Source organism: Mus caroli, chromosome 18 (assembly GCF_900094665.2).
Source record: "Mus caroli chromosome 18, CAROLI_EIJ_v1.1, whole genome shotgun sequence".
Taxonomy (NCBI): Eukaryota; Metazoa; Chordata; class Mammalia; order Rodentia; family Muridae; genus Mus; species Mus caroli.
This window is the reverse complement of record NC_034587.1, coordinates 34,710,040-34,731,947: the sequence shown is the minus strand read 5'-3', so window position 1 is coordinate 34,731,947 and position 21,908 is coordinate 34,710,040. Positions and strand designations below refer to the sequence as shown.

At 41.0% G+C, this 21,908-nt stretch overlaps 3 protein-coding genes across 4 annotated transcripts; all 3 read right to left on the bottom strand.

Annotated features, from left to right (window-relative positions):
- Positions 1 to 2,570: 2,570 nt before the first annotated feature.
- Positions 2,571 to 6,068, bottom strand: Pcdhb14 (protocadherin beta 14). Its single transcript, XM_021150897.2, has one exon. It carries the CDS (start codon positions 5,821 to 5,823, stop codon positions 3,424 to 3,426), a length of 2,400 nt encoding a protein of 799 aa, XP_021006556.1. The 5' UTR covers positions 5,824 to 6,068; the 3' UTR covers positions 2,571 to 3,423.
- Positions 6,069 to 8,072: 2,004 nt separating this feature from the next.
- Positions 8,073 to 21,257, bottom strand: LOC110284909 (protocadherin beta-18). 2 transcript variants are annotated; one of them, XM_029472226.1, is made up of 2 exons: positions 18,730 to 21,257; positions 8,073 to 11,157 (listed from the first exon to the last, which is right to left on the bottom strand). In XM_029472226.1, the coding sequence occupies exons 1-2, from the start codon at positions 20,989 to 20,991 to the stop codon at positions 11,011 to 11,013; spliced, it is 2,409 nt and encodes an 802-aa protein (XP_029328086.1). In that variant the 5' UTR covers positions 20,992 to 21,257; the 3' UTR covers positions 8,073 to 11,010. The 2 variants fall into 2 exon arrangements, with proteins under 2 accessions (XP_029328086.1, XP_021006564.1); XM_021150905.2 differs by lacking the exon at positions 8,073 to 11,157 and having other exon boundaries at positions 17,783 to 21,257.
- On the bottom strand, positions 11,526 to 14,177 carry LOC115029895 (protocadherin beta-11-like). Its single transcript, XM_029472227.1, has 2 exons — positions 11,680 to 14,177; positions 11,526 to 11,648 (listed from the first exon to the last, which is right to left on the bottom strand). Exons 1-2 carry the CDS (start codon positions 13,414 to 13,416, stop codon positions 11,526 to 11,528), a joined length of 1,860 nt encoding a protein of 619 aa, XP_029328087.1. The 5' UTR covers positions 13,417 to 14,177.
- Positions 21,258 to 21,908: the final 651 nt, after the last annotated feature.

Below are 21,908 nucleotides of genomic sequence, written 5' to 3'. Positions count from 1 at the left end.
AACTCAGCTACCACCCAGGCTCAAGTCTAGTGCTTTGAGTTGGCCCACCCCAACATCTACCCCATCTATGAACTGCTGAAACTCTAAAAGGGGTAAGTCGTGCAGATCCAAACTGCAGGGTCTCATGGCACAGGGCAACAACATGATATCCAAGAGGAGTCCTAGTGAGGATCCAGTATTGACAGTGTAGCAGAAATCAGAGGTTTCTGTGAAACACTGCAGCTTCTATGATGAGATTTTTAAAAATTATTTTTTACTTTATTTTTCATTTTTTGAGGGGAGGTTGCCAAGGCAGAGGGAAGATACAAAGGGACAGGGAGATGAGTAGGATTGGGGTACATAATGTGAATTTCACAAAGAATCAATAAAAAATTAATTAAAAAATTTTTTGATTAATGTGCTTTTCACTATGGAAGCTTAATTTTGTCCTTATCTAATATGTCCTGTTAATGTTGATGTGTCTCTGTGTGTATATGTACATGTGTCAGTGCAGGTGGTGGCAGAAGTCAGAGAGGGTATCAGTTTCTCTGGAGTTAGAGTTAGAGTTGAGCTGCCAGGCATGGGGAGTGGGGATGGAATTCTCACTTTTAATGTCTGAGCCAATCTCTCCAGCCCGCCACCCTTCCATGTTATGCTAGCATCATTTTGTTTCCTGGTGGCTCTCATTCATGGCTGCATGCTCCCTGGATATGCAGTTGTCAAGAATATTAATAATGCAAAGCAATTATGTAAGTTGTCTATGTTTAGGGCATAATTTATTTTATAAAAGCCTGCATTTGATTTTCTTAGGATGGACCTAAGATTAATGCCTGTCAATGATAGCTGATTAAGTTTGAGTCTGGAAAGCAAGTTCAAGGCTGAAATTCTGCACAGGTCTGATATATTTCTAGTTTACTCTCCAAGTTGATTCATGGGAAATTCTTCTGTAAATGTCTCAGTTTGTTAGGGTTTGATCCCCAGCATATAAATCATTGACATGAGGGTTTAACTTTTCCAAGATTCTAAATGGTCCCAGAAAAATACACTTATTGTGATATACATTTCAACATTTAATATGAGCTTTCTTAATAGCAAATTGCTTCCAGTGAAAGTAGATGCCAGCATAAATTTAATTTAATTTTAACAGGAATTACAAAAATGTATCTGTGTACTAGTTCTATATCTACATTGCTATTAATATATCTGCTGTTAATACAATCCTCCACTAAACTATTCATCTACAGACTGGAGACATTATAATTTGTAACATAATTAGGCATTTATCAATCATAAATTCAAATAGCCACAAAGAATAGATCTGTATTCTCTATTCTTCGAGAGCCCGGAAAGTGTTATTACTATTTTATAATATTACTTGCACTTTTTTGCATGGTAAAAATTAAACTTTGGGCATTCAAAGTCCTCAGTGTACACAGATTCCCATATTATTCTCTGCTGGGAGCTGTGAGGCCAAGGCCTTGTACCTACCTGCTAGACCTACACAACTAGACATGATATTTGTGCCTTTCATCCTTATTTTTAATATCTATTGGGTCCTTTTGAAATAGAGTCTCAAGTCTGTAGCATAGGCTGGTCTTGAATTCACTGCAATGAATGTTGTCTTGTATTTTACGAAGGTTCTTTGTTGTTGTTTTTGTTTGTTTGTTTGTTTGCTTTGTTTTTTTGAGACAGGTTTTCTCTGTATAGTCCTGGCTCTCCTGGAACTCACTCTGTAGACCAGGCTGGCCTTGAACTCAGAAATCTGCCTGCCTCTGCCTCCCGAGTGCTGGGATTAAAGTGTGCACTACCACGCCCAGCTTTTTTTTTTTTTTTTTTTGCTAAACAACAGAACGATGGTTCTGTTGTCTCAGTGTCTCAAGCGTCGGGATTTTAATCCTAATTCACTACTCTGCTTCTTTTTAATCTTTGAGACTGTGCCTCAGAGAGTCAGGCTACTTCACACTCCAGTCTCTCATGTGCTTAGATTCTGAAAATATGCCAGCATATGAAGTTCTGCTTTCTTCTCTATTTCTTTTTAAGGAAAACACTTACTATGTAGTCCAGGCCAACCTTAAGTTAATGATTCTCTTTCACCAGTTGCCTGACTGCTGGGATTACACATATGTGCTTCCACACTTAGATAATATTTCCTCTTATTAATGATTATAAAAGGTAAGTCTAAGTCATTTTTAACAGTTTAGAAACTTTATTTCAGGGGCCTAAGAGATGGCTTCTGAGTTCAGAGAACTGGCCATTCTTCCAGAGGACCTGAGTTCAATAACCAGCAGGCACATGGGAGTTCGCAACTGTCTGTAACTTCAGTTCTACCCCTAGAACTGACACCATCACACAGACATACACGGGCACAAAACACCAATGCACATAAAATAAAAAATAAATCATTTAAAAATACTTATTTTACTGGTGACGGTGGGTAGATGGGCAAATCATAGTACTGGGGAGGGAGAGGGAGCTGGATCTTTGTGAATCAACAGAGTTAATTCTAGGAAAGCCAGGGCTACACACACACAAAAAAAAACAATCAGTCAATCAATCAATCAATCAATCAATCAATCAATGTGTGAATAAAATTAAATTTTAAAATCTTTATTTTATCTTTATTTTACTTCCTAGGAAGGTTTTATCCTGTTCTTTTCTGGTACAAGACTATTTCACTTAAGACACGATTATCTGCTTTAGCAATAAGTGGTATATGGAGTACCACAAATTTTAGCCAAGAAAACATGTGTATTTAAAGACAACAAAGCAGCAATATCACGACCTAGAATATTTTAATAGTTAGAAAGCATCATTAGAAAACAGAGAAGGAAAAATTACTAAGAAATTAATTCTTGAAAACATTATAAAACAAAGGCTTCTACTACTGGATATGGAAGGGAAGCATTTAAATAGTATTTTTTTTTCTGATCAAATAATCTAACAGAGAATACTACAAATGATCCAATACAGTTTCTACCCAGGTGCAACAACATTTAGACTCTCTGTTGAGTTTTAGTAGCATATTGGGGAAACTCCCATATATGATAACACTTGTCCCTTTTTATTTCCTTCCTTCCCTCCCTCCTTGTCTTTTGTTGTAGATCCATCCGGGGTTGCCTGCTTATGGACTCTACCCAGTATTATGTTAATCAGCAGCTCAACACATTGACTCTAAATACTTAAATCAGCATTTCCATTGCTGTGTCTTATATAAGAAACAGCAGAACCGTTAACATAACACTTCGACAAAATAAACAAAACAAAACGTGCAGATAATTTCTTTGCATCACTATAAACCCAGTAAAGATTTCCAAAGTAATTGTGAGAAAAACACGTGAAATAAAAATGCATGCATCATCAGTAAAACCTTAAAATTCAGTACAGATTAAGGAAAACAAGCATTTGCAATTTGTTAATAGAAAATATTAAGTTTAAAGGAAAATTTTATTGAATATTAAAACCAAGGCTATTGCGAAAGTTCTCCTTTTCCAGCATATTAGAATCAGGGTCATGGAGCTGAAGACTGGGCATGACCGGCTTAAGGAATTTGAACTCATTCGTTCCAGTACCTCCTGTGAAACACACCTCGTATTGGTAGTTCTGGGACAGGGTTCCAGTGCCAGTAACGTCCACCAGATGGCCAGGAAAGTGTCCCTCAGGCACAGAGCAGCCAGCCAGAGAGGCTGCCCTGGCCCTCCTGCACAGCCTCACCCCCACAAACAGCAGCACAGACAAGAGGAAGAGAGAAGACACAGATGCCAAGGCTATGACCAGGTAGAGTGTTAGTACATCTTCTTCTTGTGCAGGGTCGCGCGCCACCTCTGGCAGAGGAAGGTAGGGCTGAGAGAAGCCATCCACCACTAGCACTTGCAGCGTGACGCTGGCAGAGCGCGGAGGATCGCCATTGTCCTTGACTAGCAGCAGCAGCTTGTGCTTGGGCACATCGCGCTCGCTCAGCAGCCTGGTGGTGCGTACCTCGCCATTGTGCGCCCACACGCTGAACAACCCAGGTTCTGTAGCCTTGAGCAGCTGGAACGACAGCCAGGCATTCTGGCCAGAGTCGCGATCCACAGCCACTACTTTGGTGACCAGGTAGCCAGGTTCTGCCACCCTGGGCAGCAGCTCAGTGCAAGGCGCAGAGGCGTTCTGCATCGGGTAGAGCACGAAGGGCGCATTATCATTGTCGTCCAGCACCACCACGCGCACCAGCGCCTGGCTGCTGAGCGCTGGTGAGCCTCGGTCTGTCGCACCCACATGGAACTCGAAGGCCTGTAGGACCTCATAGTCCAGCGCCCTGAGCGCAAACAGCTGCCCGTTATCAGCATTAATGGAGATGAGCGAGGTGAGGGCCAGCTCTGGGTCCTGAGCTGGCAGCAGCGAGTAGGTGATGTGGGCATTGAAGCCTGAGTCTGAGTCTGTGGCACTGATGGTGCCTATGTGCAGGGCGGGGCTGTTGTTCTCATGGACAAACATGGTGTAGGAGGTTTGGGTGAAGGCAGGGGCGTTGTCGTTGATGTCGGACACCTGCACTGTTATGGTGTGCTGGGTTGTGAGCCTGGGTGTGCCCAGGTCGGAGACAGTGATGGTAATGTTGTACTCGGCTCTGCTTTCTCTGTCTAGTGCTTTTTCAGAAAGTAGAGTGAAAAAGTTCTTGAAGGTGGGCTTCAGAATAAATGGAAGGTCATCCTGAATAGAGCAAAGGATCCTTCCGTTGTCTCCAGAGTCCTGATCTCGGACACTGAATAGAGCAACCAGGGTCTCTGAAGCATTCTCTGGAATTGTCTTTGTAATTGATGATATGATCACTTCTGGTGCATTGTCATTTATATCTAATACTTTAACTGAAAGAGTGCATTTTGCTGAAAGACCTCCACCATCTGTTGCTTGGATATTTACAGAATAGGACTGTATTACTTCAAAATCCATTGGTGATATCAAATTGACTTCCCCAGATGTTGGGTTGATTTCAAAGGTTTTTCTAATATCTTCTGATGCATGCAAAAATGAATATGATATTTTCCCATTATTTCCCATATCTAAATCTTTAGCAGAGATGGCAGTAATATTGGAGCCAATGTGTGTGTCCTCTGGGACCTGCACCTCATAGAAACTCTGAGCAAACTCTGGAGCATTATCGTTGACGTCCACGACTTTTATGAGAACCAATGTTGTCCCAGACCTGGGTGGAGACCCACCATCTAATGCTGTAAGTGTCAATCTAAGCTCAGATTCCTCCTCATGATCCAAAGCTTTGTCTAGAACCAGCTCCGGATATATCTTTCCATCATCACTGTCGTGAATTTTAACATAGAAATGAGAACTGGGGCTAATGCTGTAGTCCTGGAGACTGTTGCTTCCTATGTCCAGATCTTGTGCATTCTCAATTAAGAATGTGGCTCCGATAGTAGCACTTTCTGGTATTTTAATAGTTATTTCCTTGTCTAGGAATGTAGGGGAGTGATCATTTATATCTCTGACATGCAGCTCAGCTCGATAGAACTGTAAGGGGTTTTCCAGTACCACCTGAAAGGGCAGCACACAGGGCTGGGTGGAGCCACACAGCTCTTCACGGTCCAGTCGCTCATTCAGGAGCATATCTCCAGTCAGCAAATTAAGGAGTAAATGCTTTTTATTATCATCTGACACTACCCTGGCCTCCCTGGAGGACAGCTCTGCAACCCCCAGTCCTAAATCCTTTGCCAGATTAGCCACAAAAGAGCCAATTTCTGTTTCCTCCGCTACAGAATAGCGCAAAGATTCAGCACTTGCCCGAGACAATCCCAGCAAAACAAAGAAAACCAAGACTTGCCTTTTCTTCAAGATGAGAGCCCTTCTGGTTCCCATGGTTCCTTCAGGCGACTTCTTTTACTCCAAAACTTAAACTCAGTCCCAAATTTGAGAGATAAAGGTCCAATATTTCTATTGAAAATCCCTTGGCAGCTCTGTCGGTGAAGCTCCTGTAATAAATACCTCTCTTCTCATTGATTCCTCTGTTTTCCGATCCTTTAGATAGTGGAGCCCACAGGGCTGGCTATGCACTGTTCATCTTATCCTATAGCGCCACCATGTGTCTCTGTGAATTTTTTCATTTAATATTTTTCTCCTAAAATCTTATGTCTATCAAGAATATTCAAAAGCAAATTTCACATAGATTGTATTTATTTCTAAATATTAATCTGTTATTTATAATTAGCAAAGCCTTTAAAATATAATTACAAATCATTACCACAATAGACATGTAGAAATACTTTTTTCATATAGCTTATAACTCGGTCTGTTTGAGCTTTCCCGGTTTTCTACAAAGTGTCTTGTGTTGTTGGTTTGTTTGAATTGGAATCCAAACACAGACCATACTCTGTATGAAATCATTAGTGCTTTGAATGTTCAACTCAAAAAGATAGAATAAAGTGCCCCAAAATTAATAAAAATATTTATTTCATGACATTTTTTTAGTAGTTACAAATATTTACCTCTGCTCTGGTAAATATTTGTTGGGGTGAGTTCATTTACCTCTGCTCTGGTAAATATTTGTTGGGGTGAGTTCATTATTTAATTACATTACCATTTACACTTACACACAAACATACACACATGAGTCAGGAAAACTACACAACACACTACTTCTTTGTTAGTAGTGAACTGAAGACAAGGTAATACTAGATTCCTTGCTTTTACATTAAAAACACAGTAAGGTGCAGAGGCTCAAGCCTTCAGTGCCAACACTTGAGAGGCAGAAGCAGGGGGATCTATAAGAGTTTAAAGCGAGCATGGTCTACACAGCGAGTTCCATGTCACTGAGAGTATGTAGGGACACTGTGTCTGAAGATGCATATACACACATGCATACAGACATGTGCTCATGTGTATTTGGGAGGATGTGGCACAGTAAGATAAGCTTTCTATGGAGATTGAAGGGAATAAAAATTGATTAGCTAGTAACTAAAGATATAACACTGCAGAGGTAAAGAAAAATAGAAACATCTTGAAGAGACCTGTAACTGCAACCTAGGAAATGGATAATATTTAGGAACACTGAATCATGGCTCTGTCACTCACTCTCTATAGACCTGGAGAAAGTACAAACCTTTGCCTCCTTATCTATAGTGCTGCCTCCAAAGGTTTTAGACACTGAAATTTATAAGCTGACATTTGCAAAGCAACCAGAAGAAAATTAACTAAAAGTCTTTTAAGAGAAAACAAGTAATTTATGTGGCATTACCTCAGTAGTAATGTGAGTGTATGATATGCTCATTGAAGTCCTGGTTCAACCCTTATCTCCAAAATAAAATTAAATATAACAATCACAACATAGCCACCAAATTTCATTTATATTGAGTATGTATAACACTCTCTTGTTGCTAGGTATTGGGTATTATTCATAATCCAGGAATAATTTAAAATATATGAGTAGGTGTGTGTAGTTCTCGGACAAGTGCTACTCATTTTTTTTTTAAATTAGTGTCTGTGAATTTCCTTGTACACAGGACAGTAGAACCAACATTCACTTATTTAAAAGAAAAAAAGAAAAAGAAAAACGAGTATCTTTCCTAAAACTAAAAAGACTATGGCTTCAAAATCATTCTCTGAAAGACAATCAGAATTTCAAAAAACCAAGAAAACCAGCAGCAAATACCTCAAAGTCAAGAATAAAGTAAATGTTAACATTGTCTATTGTATTTAAAGCAGTATTTACGGTTGACCCTGATAGATGACTGCTAAAATATGTACTACACTTCTACACGTACCCAAATACACAATGTTGAAGTTTAAATGAGAATGCTTGCCATGGGCTTCTATGTTTGAATACTTGATCCCTTGTGGCCTCCCTTCCCCCAGCCTGGAACCTGCCTGCTCAAGGGTGGAGCTACCGGCTCATTCGTCCTGCCACGCCCACTGCTGGAACCTGCCTTTGCCGCCTGGAGGCACACACGTGTTCNTCCTGCTACTGGACCCTGAGTTACTTGGCGGGATATTGGGTTCCCTCCCCCTTCCTTTATAACTGAGGGTCTGGAATTAGTAAAATTGAGCCTTGATCAGAACTGGTTGTCCTGGCTCCATTCTTTTCTCTCGCCGCCTAGCCCCTCTTCTCTTCCAGGTTTCCAAAATGCCTTTCCAGGCTAGAACCCAGGCTGTGATCTGCTGGCCGGACACAACAATCCCTAATTGGTAGAACTACTTGGAAAGGATTAGGAGGTATGGCCTGGTTGGAGGAAGTGTGTCACCGGGACTTAGAGATTTCAAAAACACTCACACCATTCCTAGAGTTTTTCCTCTCTGCTTCCAACGTGCAGATCAAGACGTGAGCTCTCAGCTGTTCCTGCCAGCAAACATTTGCTGGGCCATCCTGGATTCTAACCCTCTGAAACTGTAAGTCCAGAGTTAAGCTTTTTTTGCCATGATCATATGTTTTATCACAGCAATAGAAAGGTAACTAAGACACACGGTAACTTAGCCGACCGACCTGCCTCTTCGTGGTTTTGTTTGACCTTGGCAATTTTACAGATGGACTGACAACAGTCTTTACTGCTATTTTGTCTGGGACAGAAGAGTTCTAAATGACCATCTGTTCCCCAAGCCATCTAGAACACAGGTATGACGGCTAGAAGTTGCAGCCATGCAGACTATTAGTTTGCCGTAGACAATGCTGGAGTCATTTGGAGTGAGATCTGATTCTAGAAGAACCACGAGGGCAAAGTTGGTCCCTGTATGCAACCATTTTCATTGACACCGTCACAAGAAAGAGAAAGACTTTACAAAGCAATGTGCAGTTGCATCTCTTTGTTTTGGTGATAGAGTGTTATTTAGTGTTTATAGACATTACTTATGACCTTTAAAATAGAATTTTCAGTAGAATGGTTGCAAAGAAAATGAAAGTACCCTTCGTTAATGTAAGGGTAACTTTTATTCACCAGATGTAATTGTTGGCTCAGAGACTGACTGCTGAAGAGCTCACATTTTAGAAAATTGGTTAGTGACTTGTATGTGAACACAGAAGCTCCCAAAGTGAAGTCTTGGTTACTCTCCACTAGAGTTAGGAAACACAATTCCTTCAAAAATTAGAGAAGTCTTGATGCTCATATGTCTGGAAGAGCTTGAAGCAACAAGACAATTACCTGGACCTTCTGTTGTGTCTGCTCTTCTGTCTGTACAACTCCTGTGCCTGGGAGGTTTAAGGAAGACCTAGCTTACGTGGAATCATAGTCTTCTAGAGTTGTTCTCTATTGTTTAAACATCTTTGTTGAAATAGAGTCATCATAGTATCTCACAGACTTGAGCTATACAGCTCAGTGGTTATTCCTATAGTTGTAGAACTCTACAACTATTAGTAGTATTTCTAATTTAAAATCATTTCTAATTTATCCCCCACATAAATTGTACCCAACTACTCTCCATTCCTACCCATTTTCCCAACCTTAGACAACTGCCAAAAGACTTTCTGTTTCCAACGTCTACTTTCCAAAGTAAGAAATTAAACGTAATTAGCCCATATGCACATTTTGCCTGGATGCAAAGGTTCCATAGTTTGACAGACTAATAATGAAATGGTATCTTTCAGAAAGTATAAACGCTGGGTTGTCTTGGATGTGGGAGGAATTTTAACTAACTACTTAAAATGTTAACTAACATAGTGTTAAGTTCTTTGAAAGAATGTTTCTGGCATTGACGGTGACTCTAGTCCATGGGATGGGGAGCATCCTCTTAGTTCCCCCTCACATCCTTTATTGTCACGTCTTTACCGTCTTTCTCTCTCCATGATGCTCACCATCTCTCATTTTCTTCCTCCTGGATATACAGACTTTAGACTTGTTAGAAAATTCACAGGAAACTTCCTCTCCCAACCGTTACATTTTCCCTGTAATTATGTACGTACTACTCATGTAACACAATTATACTTCCCAGTGATTGTCAGATCATCAAGGACAAGAACCATTATAGACTGGTCATTCTCTACCCAAGATGAAACTCTCTCCCCTGTGGTGGTTGAACTTATTATTATTGTTATTAGTTTTTACAATTAGAACATGGCACGTTCATACATTAAACAATGTGGTCATCATACTTTTGGATGCTGCTCTTCAGTGGAATCTGAGACAGACTCAGTGGCTTATGACCATATCAGGAAATTCAAGCAATAGAATAAGAGAGGAAGTTTCAAATTCACAATAGACTAAGTACTCTTCCTATTAGATTTGAATGTTGCATAATATGCACAGCAAATGTGTGTACTTGTGAATTAGTACTCAGTGCACATTCCTTTATTTCATGGGGGAACATAAGCAAAATTGTGTGTTATCTCACAGGCTTGCTTTCTCCTACTCACACGATTGTTTGGGTGCCTATTGTTCCACCTGACTTACATTCTGTCCTCATAAAGTTAGTGAGACATTTGTAAAATTAAGGCCTTATATTTCAAGATTTTATAAGTAACCCCAGTATTCATGTACCGCTGCAGCCACCTTCCAGAATACATAAGATAGTGTTAGTAAATGGCTCACTACCACCTGTCACCACTTGTTTATTATGTGTTTTGATCTTTCTGGGTATCTATCACTGAGCTGTCCCCAGGCTCACTATTGGCTCCTTCTCAACAGGCCTAATAGTTGTATCACAGTATAGATTTTCCAATGCAATCCATATATTCAATAATAACAAACATTAAAAAAATTAAACTAGGGTGCTTTAAAAAATAAGCTTTCTTGAAAATAGCACCCATAATAACAAGTCGCAAATCAACAAAAGATATACTTAAAAATTTTAACTACTCCTAAAATGGTCTGTTTATTTCATCATAAGCAAAAGTGCAAGTCAAAGTGCTGGAAAAGACAGGTGGGAAGGGGAGCAGGGTAAATTATTTACGAATTAGGTCATCAGAGAGAATGGGCTACAGAAGAAATTACCATCTTATTACAAGCGCTGGCATAAATTGAAAAGTGGGAGGGACATAATAAAATGCAAACACTAGATTTAAAGATCATGCAAATTCGGAGAAATACACATTAGCATGGAATAGCCACAAAATGAAATACAGCATCAATTACAGTTACTAAATAACCCAAAACTATTGCGCAAAGTAGAGCTTTCCTCTATTTCTTTCCCAGGGAACTGGGGTTGTAAATTGGGGGAAACGGGCTTCAAGAATCTGAACTCATTTGTCCCACTACCTCCCATCAGACACACCTCATACTGGTAGCTCTGGGATAGAGTTCCCGCACTGCTAATGCCCATGAGATGATCAGGAAACTGTCCCTCAGGCACAGTACAGCCACCCAGAGAGGCTGCCCTGGCCCTCCTGCACAACCTTACTCCCACAAACAGCATTACAGACAGGAGGAAGAGAGAAGACACAGATGCCAAGGCTATGACTAGGTAGAGTGTTAGTACATCTTCTTCTTGTGCAGGGTCGCGCGCCACCTCTGGCAGAGGCAGGTAGGGCTGAGAGAAGCCATCCACCACTAGCACGTGCAGCGTGACGCTGGCAGAGCGCGGAGGATCGCCATTGTCCTTGACTAGCAGCAGCAGCTTGTGCTTGGGCACATCGCGCTCGCTCAGCAGCCTGGTGGTGCGTACCTCGCCATTGTGAGCCCACACGCTGAACAGCCCAGGTTCCGTGGCCTTGAGCAGCTGGAACGACAGCCAGGCATTCTGGCCAGAGTCGCGATCCACAGCCACTACTTTGGTGACCAGGTAGCCAGGTTCTGCCGCCCTGGGCAGCAGCTCTGTGCAGGGAGCAGAGGAGTTCTGCATCGGGTAGAGCACGAAGGGCGCATTGTCATTGTCGTCCAGCACCACCACGCGCACCAGAGCCTGGCTGCTGAGTGCAGGTGAGCCTCGGTCTGTCGCACCCACTTGGAACTCGAAAGCCTGCAGGACCTCATAGTCCAGCGCCCTGAGTGCAAACAGCTGCCCGTTGTCTGCGTTAATGGAGATGAGCGAGGTGAGGGCCATTTGTAGGTCCTGAGCAGACAACAGCGAGTAGGTGATGTGGGCATTGGAGCCAGCGTCAGAGTCTGTGGCGCTGATGGTGCCTATGTGCAATGCAGGGCTGTTGTTCTCGTGGACGAACATGGTATAGGAGGTTTGGGTGAAGGCAGGGGCATTGTCATTGATGTCGGCCACCTGCACTATTATGTTGTGCTGGGTTGTGAGCCTGGGTGTGCCCAGGTCTGTAACAGAGATGGTGATGTTGTATTCAGCTATGCTCTCTCTGTCCAGTGCTCCATCCGTTTCTAAGTGGTAGTAATTTTCAATAGAAGATTTTAGCACAAACGGGAGATCCTCCGGAATAGTACAAACCATCTTGCCATTCTCACCCGAGTCCTTGTCTCGAATACTAAAAATCATAACTAAAGTCTCTGCAGTATTTTCTGGGATTGGACTGATAAATGATGACACAATGATTTCAGGAAAATTGTCGTTCACATCCATCACCTGAATTCTTACTGTAGATTTCCCAAAAAGTCCTCCCCGATCAGTAGCTTTAATGAGTATCGAGTAGGATTTAGTTGTTTCAAAGTCCAAATAGCCTTTTAAACGTATTTCTCCAGAATGTTCATTAATTGCAAATGTTTTTCGAATATCCTCTGATGCATGGGAAAAGGCATACGATACTTCACCATTAATTCCTGAGTCTAAATCCCAAGCCGAGGCAGTGATAAGCAGTGAGCCAAGCATGCTATTCTCTGGAGCCGTCACTTCATAGAACATGTGGTCAAACTCGGGGGAGTTGTCGTTAATATCTATGACCTCCACTCGGACCAATGCAGTCCCAGACCTGGGTGGCGTCCCTCCATCCAAAGCAGTGAGGATGAGACCGAGCTCATGCTGCTCCTCGTAATCCAGCGCCTTGTCCAAAACTAGCTCTGGGTATTTCCTGCCATCGGGATTAATTCTCATTGTAACGTGGAAATGAGAGTTCTGGCTTATCACATAGCTTTTAACAGAATTGATTCCTACATCTAAATCGATCGCACTTTCTAACAAGAACACAGCACCAACAGGGCTGTTCTCGGGGATTTCTAAAACCATTTCCTTTTCCAAGAATACGGGGGAGTTGTCATTTACATCCGTGACCTGAAGCTCAGCTTGCAAAATCTTTAAGGGGTTTTTCAGTAACACCTGGAAATGGAGCACACAGGGCTCAGTGGAGCCACACAGCTCCTCCCGGTCCAGCGGTTCACTTAGGAGCAAATCTCCTGTATTTATATTCAATTGCAAAGGCAGTTTATTATCACTAGAGGCCACTTGAGCCTCCCGTGCAGACAGCTCACCCACCTGGAGCCCCAGGTCCTTTACCAAATTCCCTACCAAGGCCCCACTCAACATTTCCTCCACCACTGAAAGTCTCCCAGCCTCAGAGTATGCTTGAGACATTCCTAGGAAAACAAAGAGAAGCAGGACTTGCCTTGTCTGCAGATAGAGTCCCCCTTGATTCTCCATAGTTCCTTTCCAGAAGGCTTCTGGCAGAATCACTTCTGCTCCACCACACGCTTCTGCAAAACGTGCCCCTTGATTTGTCCACAGAATCCTCAGAATCCGAAGGACAAAAGGTTTCTACGTAGCACCCTCCTGCCTTCTTTTTCTTTCTAGTTTTCTGGGCTCACTTGGGCTGTGTCTGCGGTATTTAATGTAATTCCTTTTTTCCTGTAACATTATCCTGCAGCGCCACCATGTGTCTTCACAGGTTTTCACAGTTTGATGAATGCTACTTAAGTTTCCTTCACATCAAATTTCTCTCAGAGACAAATATTTATTTTGTGGTGATTAGTATATTTTTTCACTAGTGTTCTTTATGGCTCATGATGATGTCAATGTTTTTTTAAAGCACTTGGTAAGTAGCTCAGGAGCATAACATTGGTAAGTTTAACACACATCCCTTTACCACTTGGCCTTGGTTAGGTGGAAAGGGAAAGAGATAATGTCCAGGGAACGTTTCAGAGGTTTTCCTTGGATTATGAAAGATGGTACACTTTAGGGGATACATTATATAAATTCATAGTTTAGTTCCAGTTTCTTACAAGTTACAACAATTCAGTAAGTGGTACACAATACAATTATGCCATTTTGAGTAAAGGACACTCCTACTCTTGAGGCTGACCTCCCCCAGGAAATATTCTGCCAAGTACACACAGCAGTTCAGAGAGGAAAAAGGATAGACATTTGATTTCCTAAAGAAAGCAAAATTTTAATCTGTAAATGCAAAAAATGAATGTCATGTTCCTGCTAATGAAGCAGTATATGGCTACTTGAGTATAGCATTAATGAGGATAGCTTTTAGTGATAGAGCCTACTGTGTGCTTGCTTCATTCTGACTAGAACCATCTCTGAAACTTGGCCCTAGCTGGAATTCACAATTGCCACGGAAGGAGGAGAGACTGGTGGGAATAAATGCTAGGAACTCATCAATGATGTCCACTATTGACAATTTCAATAGTTCCCCAGTTCATTCGAAACAGTTCCAATGGAAAAATGCTAATTTGAGTTGAATTTTTAAAAATGTAAGTTCTATATATGGTTGAAAAAATAAACCAGCACAAAAGAGAAAAACTGAAAGGTATGTGGCCTGGATATATGCACAGTTATTTTTCCACCTTTAAAATATCCATTAAGCTGATAGAAAAGTAATGATATTGAGAACTCACAAAATTAAGGTATACAGGTAGCACACACGTGTTTAATGATAGAAAGCAGTAGGAAGAAACTCACTAAGAACTTCTAGGAAATGATTAAAAATCCACCACTGGAGAAACGGAAATTAACATGTTTGTCTAACAGAATAGCATTTACATTTCAGATTCAAAGAAATGGGAAAATTAAAGTTAATCTTGAAATGAATAAGTTATTAATTGAAGCTGTATTTACAGTAAGGTTGAATTCTCTGTTCTCGATGTCTACAGAGATAAAAAAGTCACTCATAGTAGAGAATGGATACTTGATTTGAAGAGATTAGCAAACTTTCTCTAGTCTTTGACACTTAAGTCATGCTAAACAAAAGTAGAACTTTAGATTTTAGATTTAGATTTTTAAATTGTAAGACTTCAAGTATCTTCTCAAGCAACATTCTCAGACTATAGAACACAAGGTGTGCTATTGACAGATAATCTCTCACACAAGTTTTTCCAGAATTCTAACATGAAAAGTGTGAAAGCTCAAATAAATTCTTATATTTACTGATGTGGCTCTGCCTAGAAAAACCTCTGCCTTAGCATGGTAACATTAGAATGAAGTCTTGCTGTCCATGCCTGTTCAGTCACAGAGGGTTGATTCCCAGTGTTAGATTCATAATTCCTCATTATGAGAACACAGCCAAGGACTACACGATATTTGAGAGAATATCTATAACATGAAGTAGAAAGGCTCAAACTAATGTCCATGGCCATAAAGATAATTTGGTGAGTAAAACACATTCTGTGCAAAGCTGGATATGAGTTTAATCACTAGTATCCATTTAAAAAGCAGATCCAGTGCTGCACATCTTTAGTCAAAGCACAGACAGTAGATGCAGACAAGAGAATTGCCAACACACACACACACACACACACACACACACACACATACACACACACCCACCCACCCACCCACCCAATACAACCACAAAACAAAAAGAAACAAGAGGAAATATCTGATCAATATCTCCAGAAAAATAAAGTCTACGAAACAAATGTTTCCTTACATCTTCCATGATTTTTTGTGTTTAAAATGCATGTACCCATTTCATGTTAATAACATTTGTATGGAGTATTATAAGAGAAATGATGGGGCATATTGGATTATATATGCCTGTAGTTTCAATACACAAGGGACAGAGTCAGAAAGATTGTAAATTGGAGAATACTTGACTGTGTAGTTGAGACCCTGATTCAAAGTTGAAAAAGGTAACAAAACTGATTAGGAAACTTCAGTGTCTCTTACAAACAGTATAATTTTGGTAAAATTCTTCAATTTCTGTGACTTACACTTAATTTTTTGAATGACAATATTATACTAATAATATATTTTAATATTTAATATTTGAATGACAATATTATACTAATAATATTGTACAGCATATTTTCATAATATACTCTAAGGTGGTACTTTATAGATAAGAAAAATATTACACTTCCAATGCACACTGTTCAAAAAATAACAAAACCAAAAAACTTTTAAAAGTATTTATTTACCAAAGAGCAAGCTTACAAATCAAGATTGAATGATTAAATGAGCAGTGCAAGAAAGTAGAACATGGAGCAAATAGAGTGGAAATACAAAATGAAATGAGCTTAGGGTCTCATAGAACTCTTCCAGTCAGTTAAATATTTAATCAAGATTTTTAGAAAATACAAGTGAGAAATTATAGCAAACTAAAATGAGTTATTTTCTGAATTGAGAATCTCAACATCAACAGAATATATCCTTATGAACGGCTTAACAAAGAAATAGCCACAGCTACAGTATTCTCAGACTACTGATGGTAAGTTTTCCAATGCTTCCAGAATGAATGGGGGAAAATTGCAGAAAAAGAGATAGGAGGCTTTAGAATGGAATTGTCCCTGTGAAAAGTAGTTCTATACAACTAAGAAAAGGAGAAGTGCTTTTTAACGTTGAGGGAGAATTTTTCAAATTATACTTTTATACCCAGTCAAACTATCAATCAAATGAAAATATTGCTTCACCGTGTAAAGTATCAAAAGTTGTTTTATTTCTCCTAAGTGCCTCTGCATCTATTTTAATGAAATTGTCAACCAAGTAAGAAAGTAAACTCAGACATGATATTGGGTCCTATAAAAAGGTCAGCAGTGTAGGAAAAGTATTAAAGCATGACCACCACACGGTAAACCATCTAAAAGAAGACCTATGAACGAAAGCTCCTAGTACATAAACACAATTAATTTGCATCTTATATATTTGAATATTTGAAGGCAAGAAGCTAATATTCAAGAGGGATATGATGTAAAAAAAAACAGTAGTGAGAACAGAGAGTGCAGCTCAAGGTAACTCACTGCTTTGATTGATCACTTAACATGTAAAGAGAGGGGCAGAAAAATCACTACCACGAATGGAAATAAATCCACATCTAAAATAGCAACTATTAGCTTTGGAAATTTTTTTCCCCAAAAGAAAGTGTAATCATACTGCACTACTAAGTATGTGTACATAGGAAACCCATATAGGTGGACATTAATATCAGTTTTACTTCAGGATGGTACTCATCTAGGAGGCCTTGGGTTTGAGCATAGAAACCCACAGAAACAAAACTGATAACATTTTATGATTATTCTACCAAAACCCTAGGATAAGGGAAACGAGTTCCTTTTGTATGCGTGTCTATTAATGTGAAATAAGAACTGCAAAAAGTGGGTAACACATAAAAGCTGATTATAAAGATAAGGCAGTTAAACATTGTCTGAAAGTAGGTCAAAGTCGAAGAACAACGGTGTAGAAAGGGACTGGAGAGAAAACTTATTTTCTCTGTAACCTTTAATTTATTTAAATGTTTAAATTTGACAACTTTTAAAGTTTCAATATAACAAGAAAATTATCTTTCCAACCAGCTCATCAATATTGTCAAATAAAATTTAAATGTACTCAATTTATGCTGATTTCCATGCAGACTATCACATTGTATTAGCATTATAGGACACAATCTGCCATATATGTCACCAAGGATGAACATAAAACTGAGCTCTTGCTGGGTGGTAGTGATACACAAGTTTAATCCCAGCATTCTGGCAGCAGAGGTGGGTGGATCCCTATGAGTTTGAGGTCAGCCTGGTCTGCAGAACTAATTTTAGGACAGCCAGATCTACACAAAGCAACTCTGGTTTGAAAACAAAGAAAAGATAAAAAAAGAAAGAACTCTTTAGGAAGATGGGAAATAAGGGCAATGAAGTAGCCATATTTAGAAAGCAGCATGGGGTACTTGCTTGGAAAAGGAAGGAAACAAGTGGGACACGAGAGTTAAGAATGATTGAGTCCAAAGCATGACTCTATGTGTGCAGAAGTCATTAATCAACATGCTGGCATAAAATTATCAGAACACTTAAAATCATAAACATGCCAAGGGATTTGTAAGGGAGGAAGGGAAGTAATAGGGGTTGCACGGAGATTAATCAAGAGATTATCATAAACAGAATGCACGACAGAGATGCATGAAACTGCCAAAAAACGGACTCAGTGAAAGTTAAAAGAATATACAGCTTTTAAAAGTGAGTATAAAGCATGTCTGGCTGGAGATAGAGCTAGCTCTATGGTGGAGCATTTTCTTACCATGCAAAAGGCTTGGTCAATTCTTAGCAACAAAACAAAAGAGAACAATAACAACGAAACCTCAAGCTTCAGTTTTCTATAATGAGAAATAAAACCAAATTATCATACACTCTGAAAGAATCAAAACCTCAAATTTAAAGTGACAATACTCTACTAGAAAGAAAAGAAAAGAAAAACCATAAACAAACAGACAAACAAAAAACACAAGCATGAAACAACCACTAAAGTACTAAAGTAAAAACACTGTAAAAATCTAAATGTGACCCACTTGGAAGTTGAAAACGAAGTTAGTTTTGCTGTGTAGCAACTACTATACAAATTAATATTCATATGGCTGTATTATATATTAAATGGAATGAAGCATTACTCAAAATTAAATTAGAAACTTCAAAATGTGGGATTCCCATCACTATTGTCCTGGGAACTATAAGCATGAACTTCAGGGTAAATCGGTTTCAAGAACTTGAAATCACTGGTACCAGAGGAGCCTCCCATTAGACACACCTCATATTGGTAGCTCTGGGACAGTGTTCCTGTACCGCTGACGTCCACAAGGTGTCCAGGAAAGTGTCCCTCTGGCACGGAGCAGCCCCCAAGAGAGGCCGCCCTGGCCCTCCTGCACAGCCTCACCCCCACAAACAGCAGCACAGACAAGAGGAAGAGAGAAGACACAGATGCCAAGGCTATGACCAGGTACAGCGTGAGCACATCCTCTTCCCCTTGAGTGGGGTTGTGCGCCAAGTCAGGCAGAGGCAGGTAGGGCTGAGAGAAGCCATCCACCAGCAGCACCTGCAGTGTGACACTGGCAGAGCGCGGAGGATCGCCATTGTCCTTGACTAGCAGCAGCAGCCTGTGCTTGGGCACATCGCGCTCGCTCAGCAGCCTGGTGGTGCGCACCTCGCCATTGTGAGCCCACACACTGAACAGCCCGGGCTCCGTGGCCTTGAGTAGCTGGAATGACAGCCAGGCATTCTGTCCAGAGTCGCGGTCCACAGCCACCACCTTGGTGACCAGGTAGCCGGGCTCTGCGGTCCTGGGCAGCAGCTCGGTGTAGGGTGCAGAAGCGTTCTGCATCGGGTAGAGCACGAACGGTGCGTTGTCATTGTCGTCCAGCACCACCACGCGCACCAGAGCCTGGCTGCTGAGCTCAGGTGAGCCTCGGTCTGTGGCACCCACGTGGAACTCGAAGGCCTGTAAGGCTTCATAGTCCAGAGCCTTGATTGCAAACAGTTGCCCGTTGTCAGCATTGATAGAGACCAGCGAGGTGAGGGTCATCTGCAGGTCTTGGGTCGGCAGCAGCGAGTAGGTGATGTGGGCATTGGAGCCCGAGTCTGAATCTGTGGCGCTGATGGTGCCTATGTGCAGGGCAGGGCTGTTGTTCTCGCGGACGAACAGGGTGTAGGAGGTTTGGTTGAAGGCGGGGGCGTTGTCGTTGATGTCAGAGACCTGCACTGTTATGGTGTGCTGGGTTGTGAGCCTGGGTGTGCCCAGGTCAGAGACAGTGATGGTGATGTTGTATTCAGCTCTGCTCTCTCTGTCCAGTGCTCCTTCTGTCATTAGGATGTAAAAATTGTCCACGGAAGGTTTTAAAAGGAAAGGTAGATTTTCTTGAATGTGGCAAACCATTTCCCCATTCTCTCCAGAGTCTCTGTCATTAATCCTAAAAACTGCCAGCACGGTTTCAGGTGAGTTCTCAACAACTTCGCTGACAAGTGATGACATGATCAATTCAGGGGCGTTGTCATTAACGTCTAAAACCCGCACTAGAACCGTACATCTTGCCGAAAGGCCCCCACCATCAACTGCCTGTACATTTAACTTATAGGACTTTATGAACTCATAGTCAAGCAAGGCTTTGAGAGTGATTTCCCCAGAGAAAGGATTGATTTGAAAGGTTGCTCGAATATCCTCAGAAGCATCAAAAAACGAATAGGATATTTCTGCATTGGCTCCAGAGTCTACATCTTCTCCAGTGACTTTAATGACAACAAGGCCTACTGGACTGTTTTCTGGAGCCTGGGTTTCATACAGTTCTTGGGGAAACTGTGGAGCATTGTCATTGATGTCCATAACCAGAATATGTATAGTGGCTGTCCCAGACCTGGATGGAGACCCACCATCAAGTGCTGTGAGTGTTAGACTGAACTCTGGCTGCTCCTCCCAGTCCAGAGCTTTGTCTAGCACAAGCTCTGGATATATCATTCCTTCATCGCTGTTACGAATGGTAATATGAAAAAAAGTGTTGGGGCTGATGGTGTAGTTTTGGATGCCATTCTGTCCGCCATCTGAGTCTTGTGCTCTTTCTAATCGAAATGTTGTCCCTACAGCTGTGTTTTCTGGTATTTTTAAAATCATCTTTTTGTCCTGGAATATGGGTGAGTGATCATTTATATCCAGAATTCTCAGCTCAGCCCGGTAAATCTGAAAGGGGTTATCCATTAAAATTTGGAAATAAAGCATGCAGGGCTCTGTGGGGCCGCACAGCTTCTCACGGTCCAGTTTCTCATTTGTGAGCAAATCTCCAGTGTGAGAATCCAGAAACAAGTGCTGTTTGTTATCATCAAAAATCACCCTGGTCCTCTTTGCAGCCAGTGCTTCCACCCCTAGCCCCAGATCCTTTGCTAGGTTCGCCACAAATGATCCCCTTTCTGTTTCCTCAGTCACTGAATAACGTCCAAGCTCAGAACCTGCCAAACACAGCCCCCCAAGCAGGAAGAGAAATAGCACTTGCCTTTGTCTGGAGACACATGTTCCTCTGGCTGCCATTGCTTCTTCTTTCTTTACTACAGGTCTCAGCACAGCTCCTAGCAGTCATACACCTCAGATGTTCCACCTAGCTGGAAGGATCTACGATATATTTTTCCTTCTTCAGTTGTGAGGAGCCTCAGCTTTCCCCCTCATCGGTCAGAATTTTGCTCTCTTTCTTTTTTTCTTTTTGACTTCTAGCGCAGACTCACTTTAATTTCCCTTGCATTTCTTTAGCCTGCAGCGCCACCATGTGGTTCCAACAGATTAAAACTGGCTGTATCTAATTTTTGCGTCCACACATGCATCCATATGAAATATTTCCCATAGCATGTTATTTTGGTTTTTCATTTCTCCTTTTGTTTGATTTTTGAAAATAATGTTGAGATAGACATCCGTTCAAATTGGTTCTTCACAGATTCATAGGAAAGTTACAATTTTTAATGGTTGAATAAAAGATTTGTAGCAGTAACTTTGTTTCAACGCTGTATTGAACTCCATGCTAATTCTATTTTGTCTCTGGCACCCGCTCATGCAAACAAAGGGGAAAATGTGAGCATGTCTTCTGATAACATATTTCATAGTTCTGGAAACAGGGGCACAGGAACACAGGGAATGTGCAAATGAAATGTTTCACAAGTTTCTCAGAAAACTTATTCCGACTCTTATCACATTCCCTAACAGAAGCGCCAGTTTGCAGCCATAACTGAGCAATCACGCTGCCCCCTTCTGTGCCTCCAGAATGCACATGACTGTGACTTATGCACACACTCTGTTTATTATGTAAATAGAATAGCTTCTAGTTTTATCAGAATCTATCTTTCCCTCTATATGTGACCAATTTGGACATGAACTGTACCTTATCTCTGGTTGGAAAATCATTCAGTTATTATTTATTGAATAAAATAATGCACAAATGAACTGTAAGGAGGACAGGA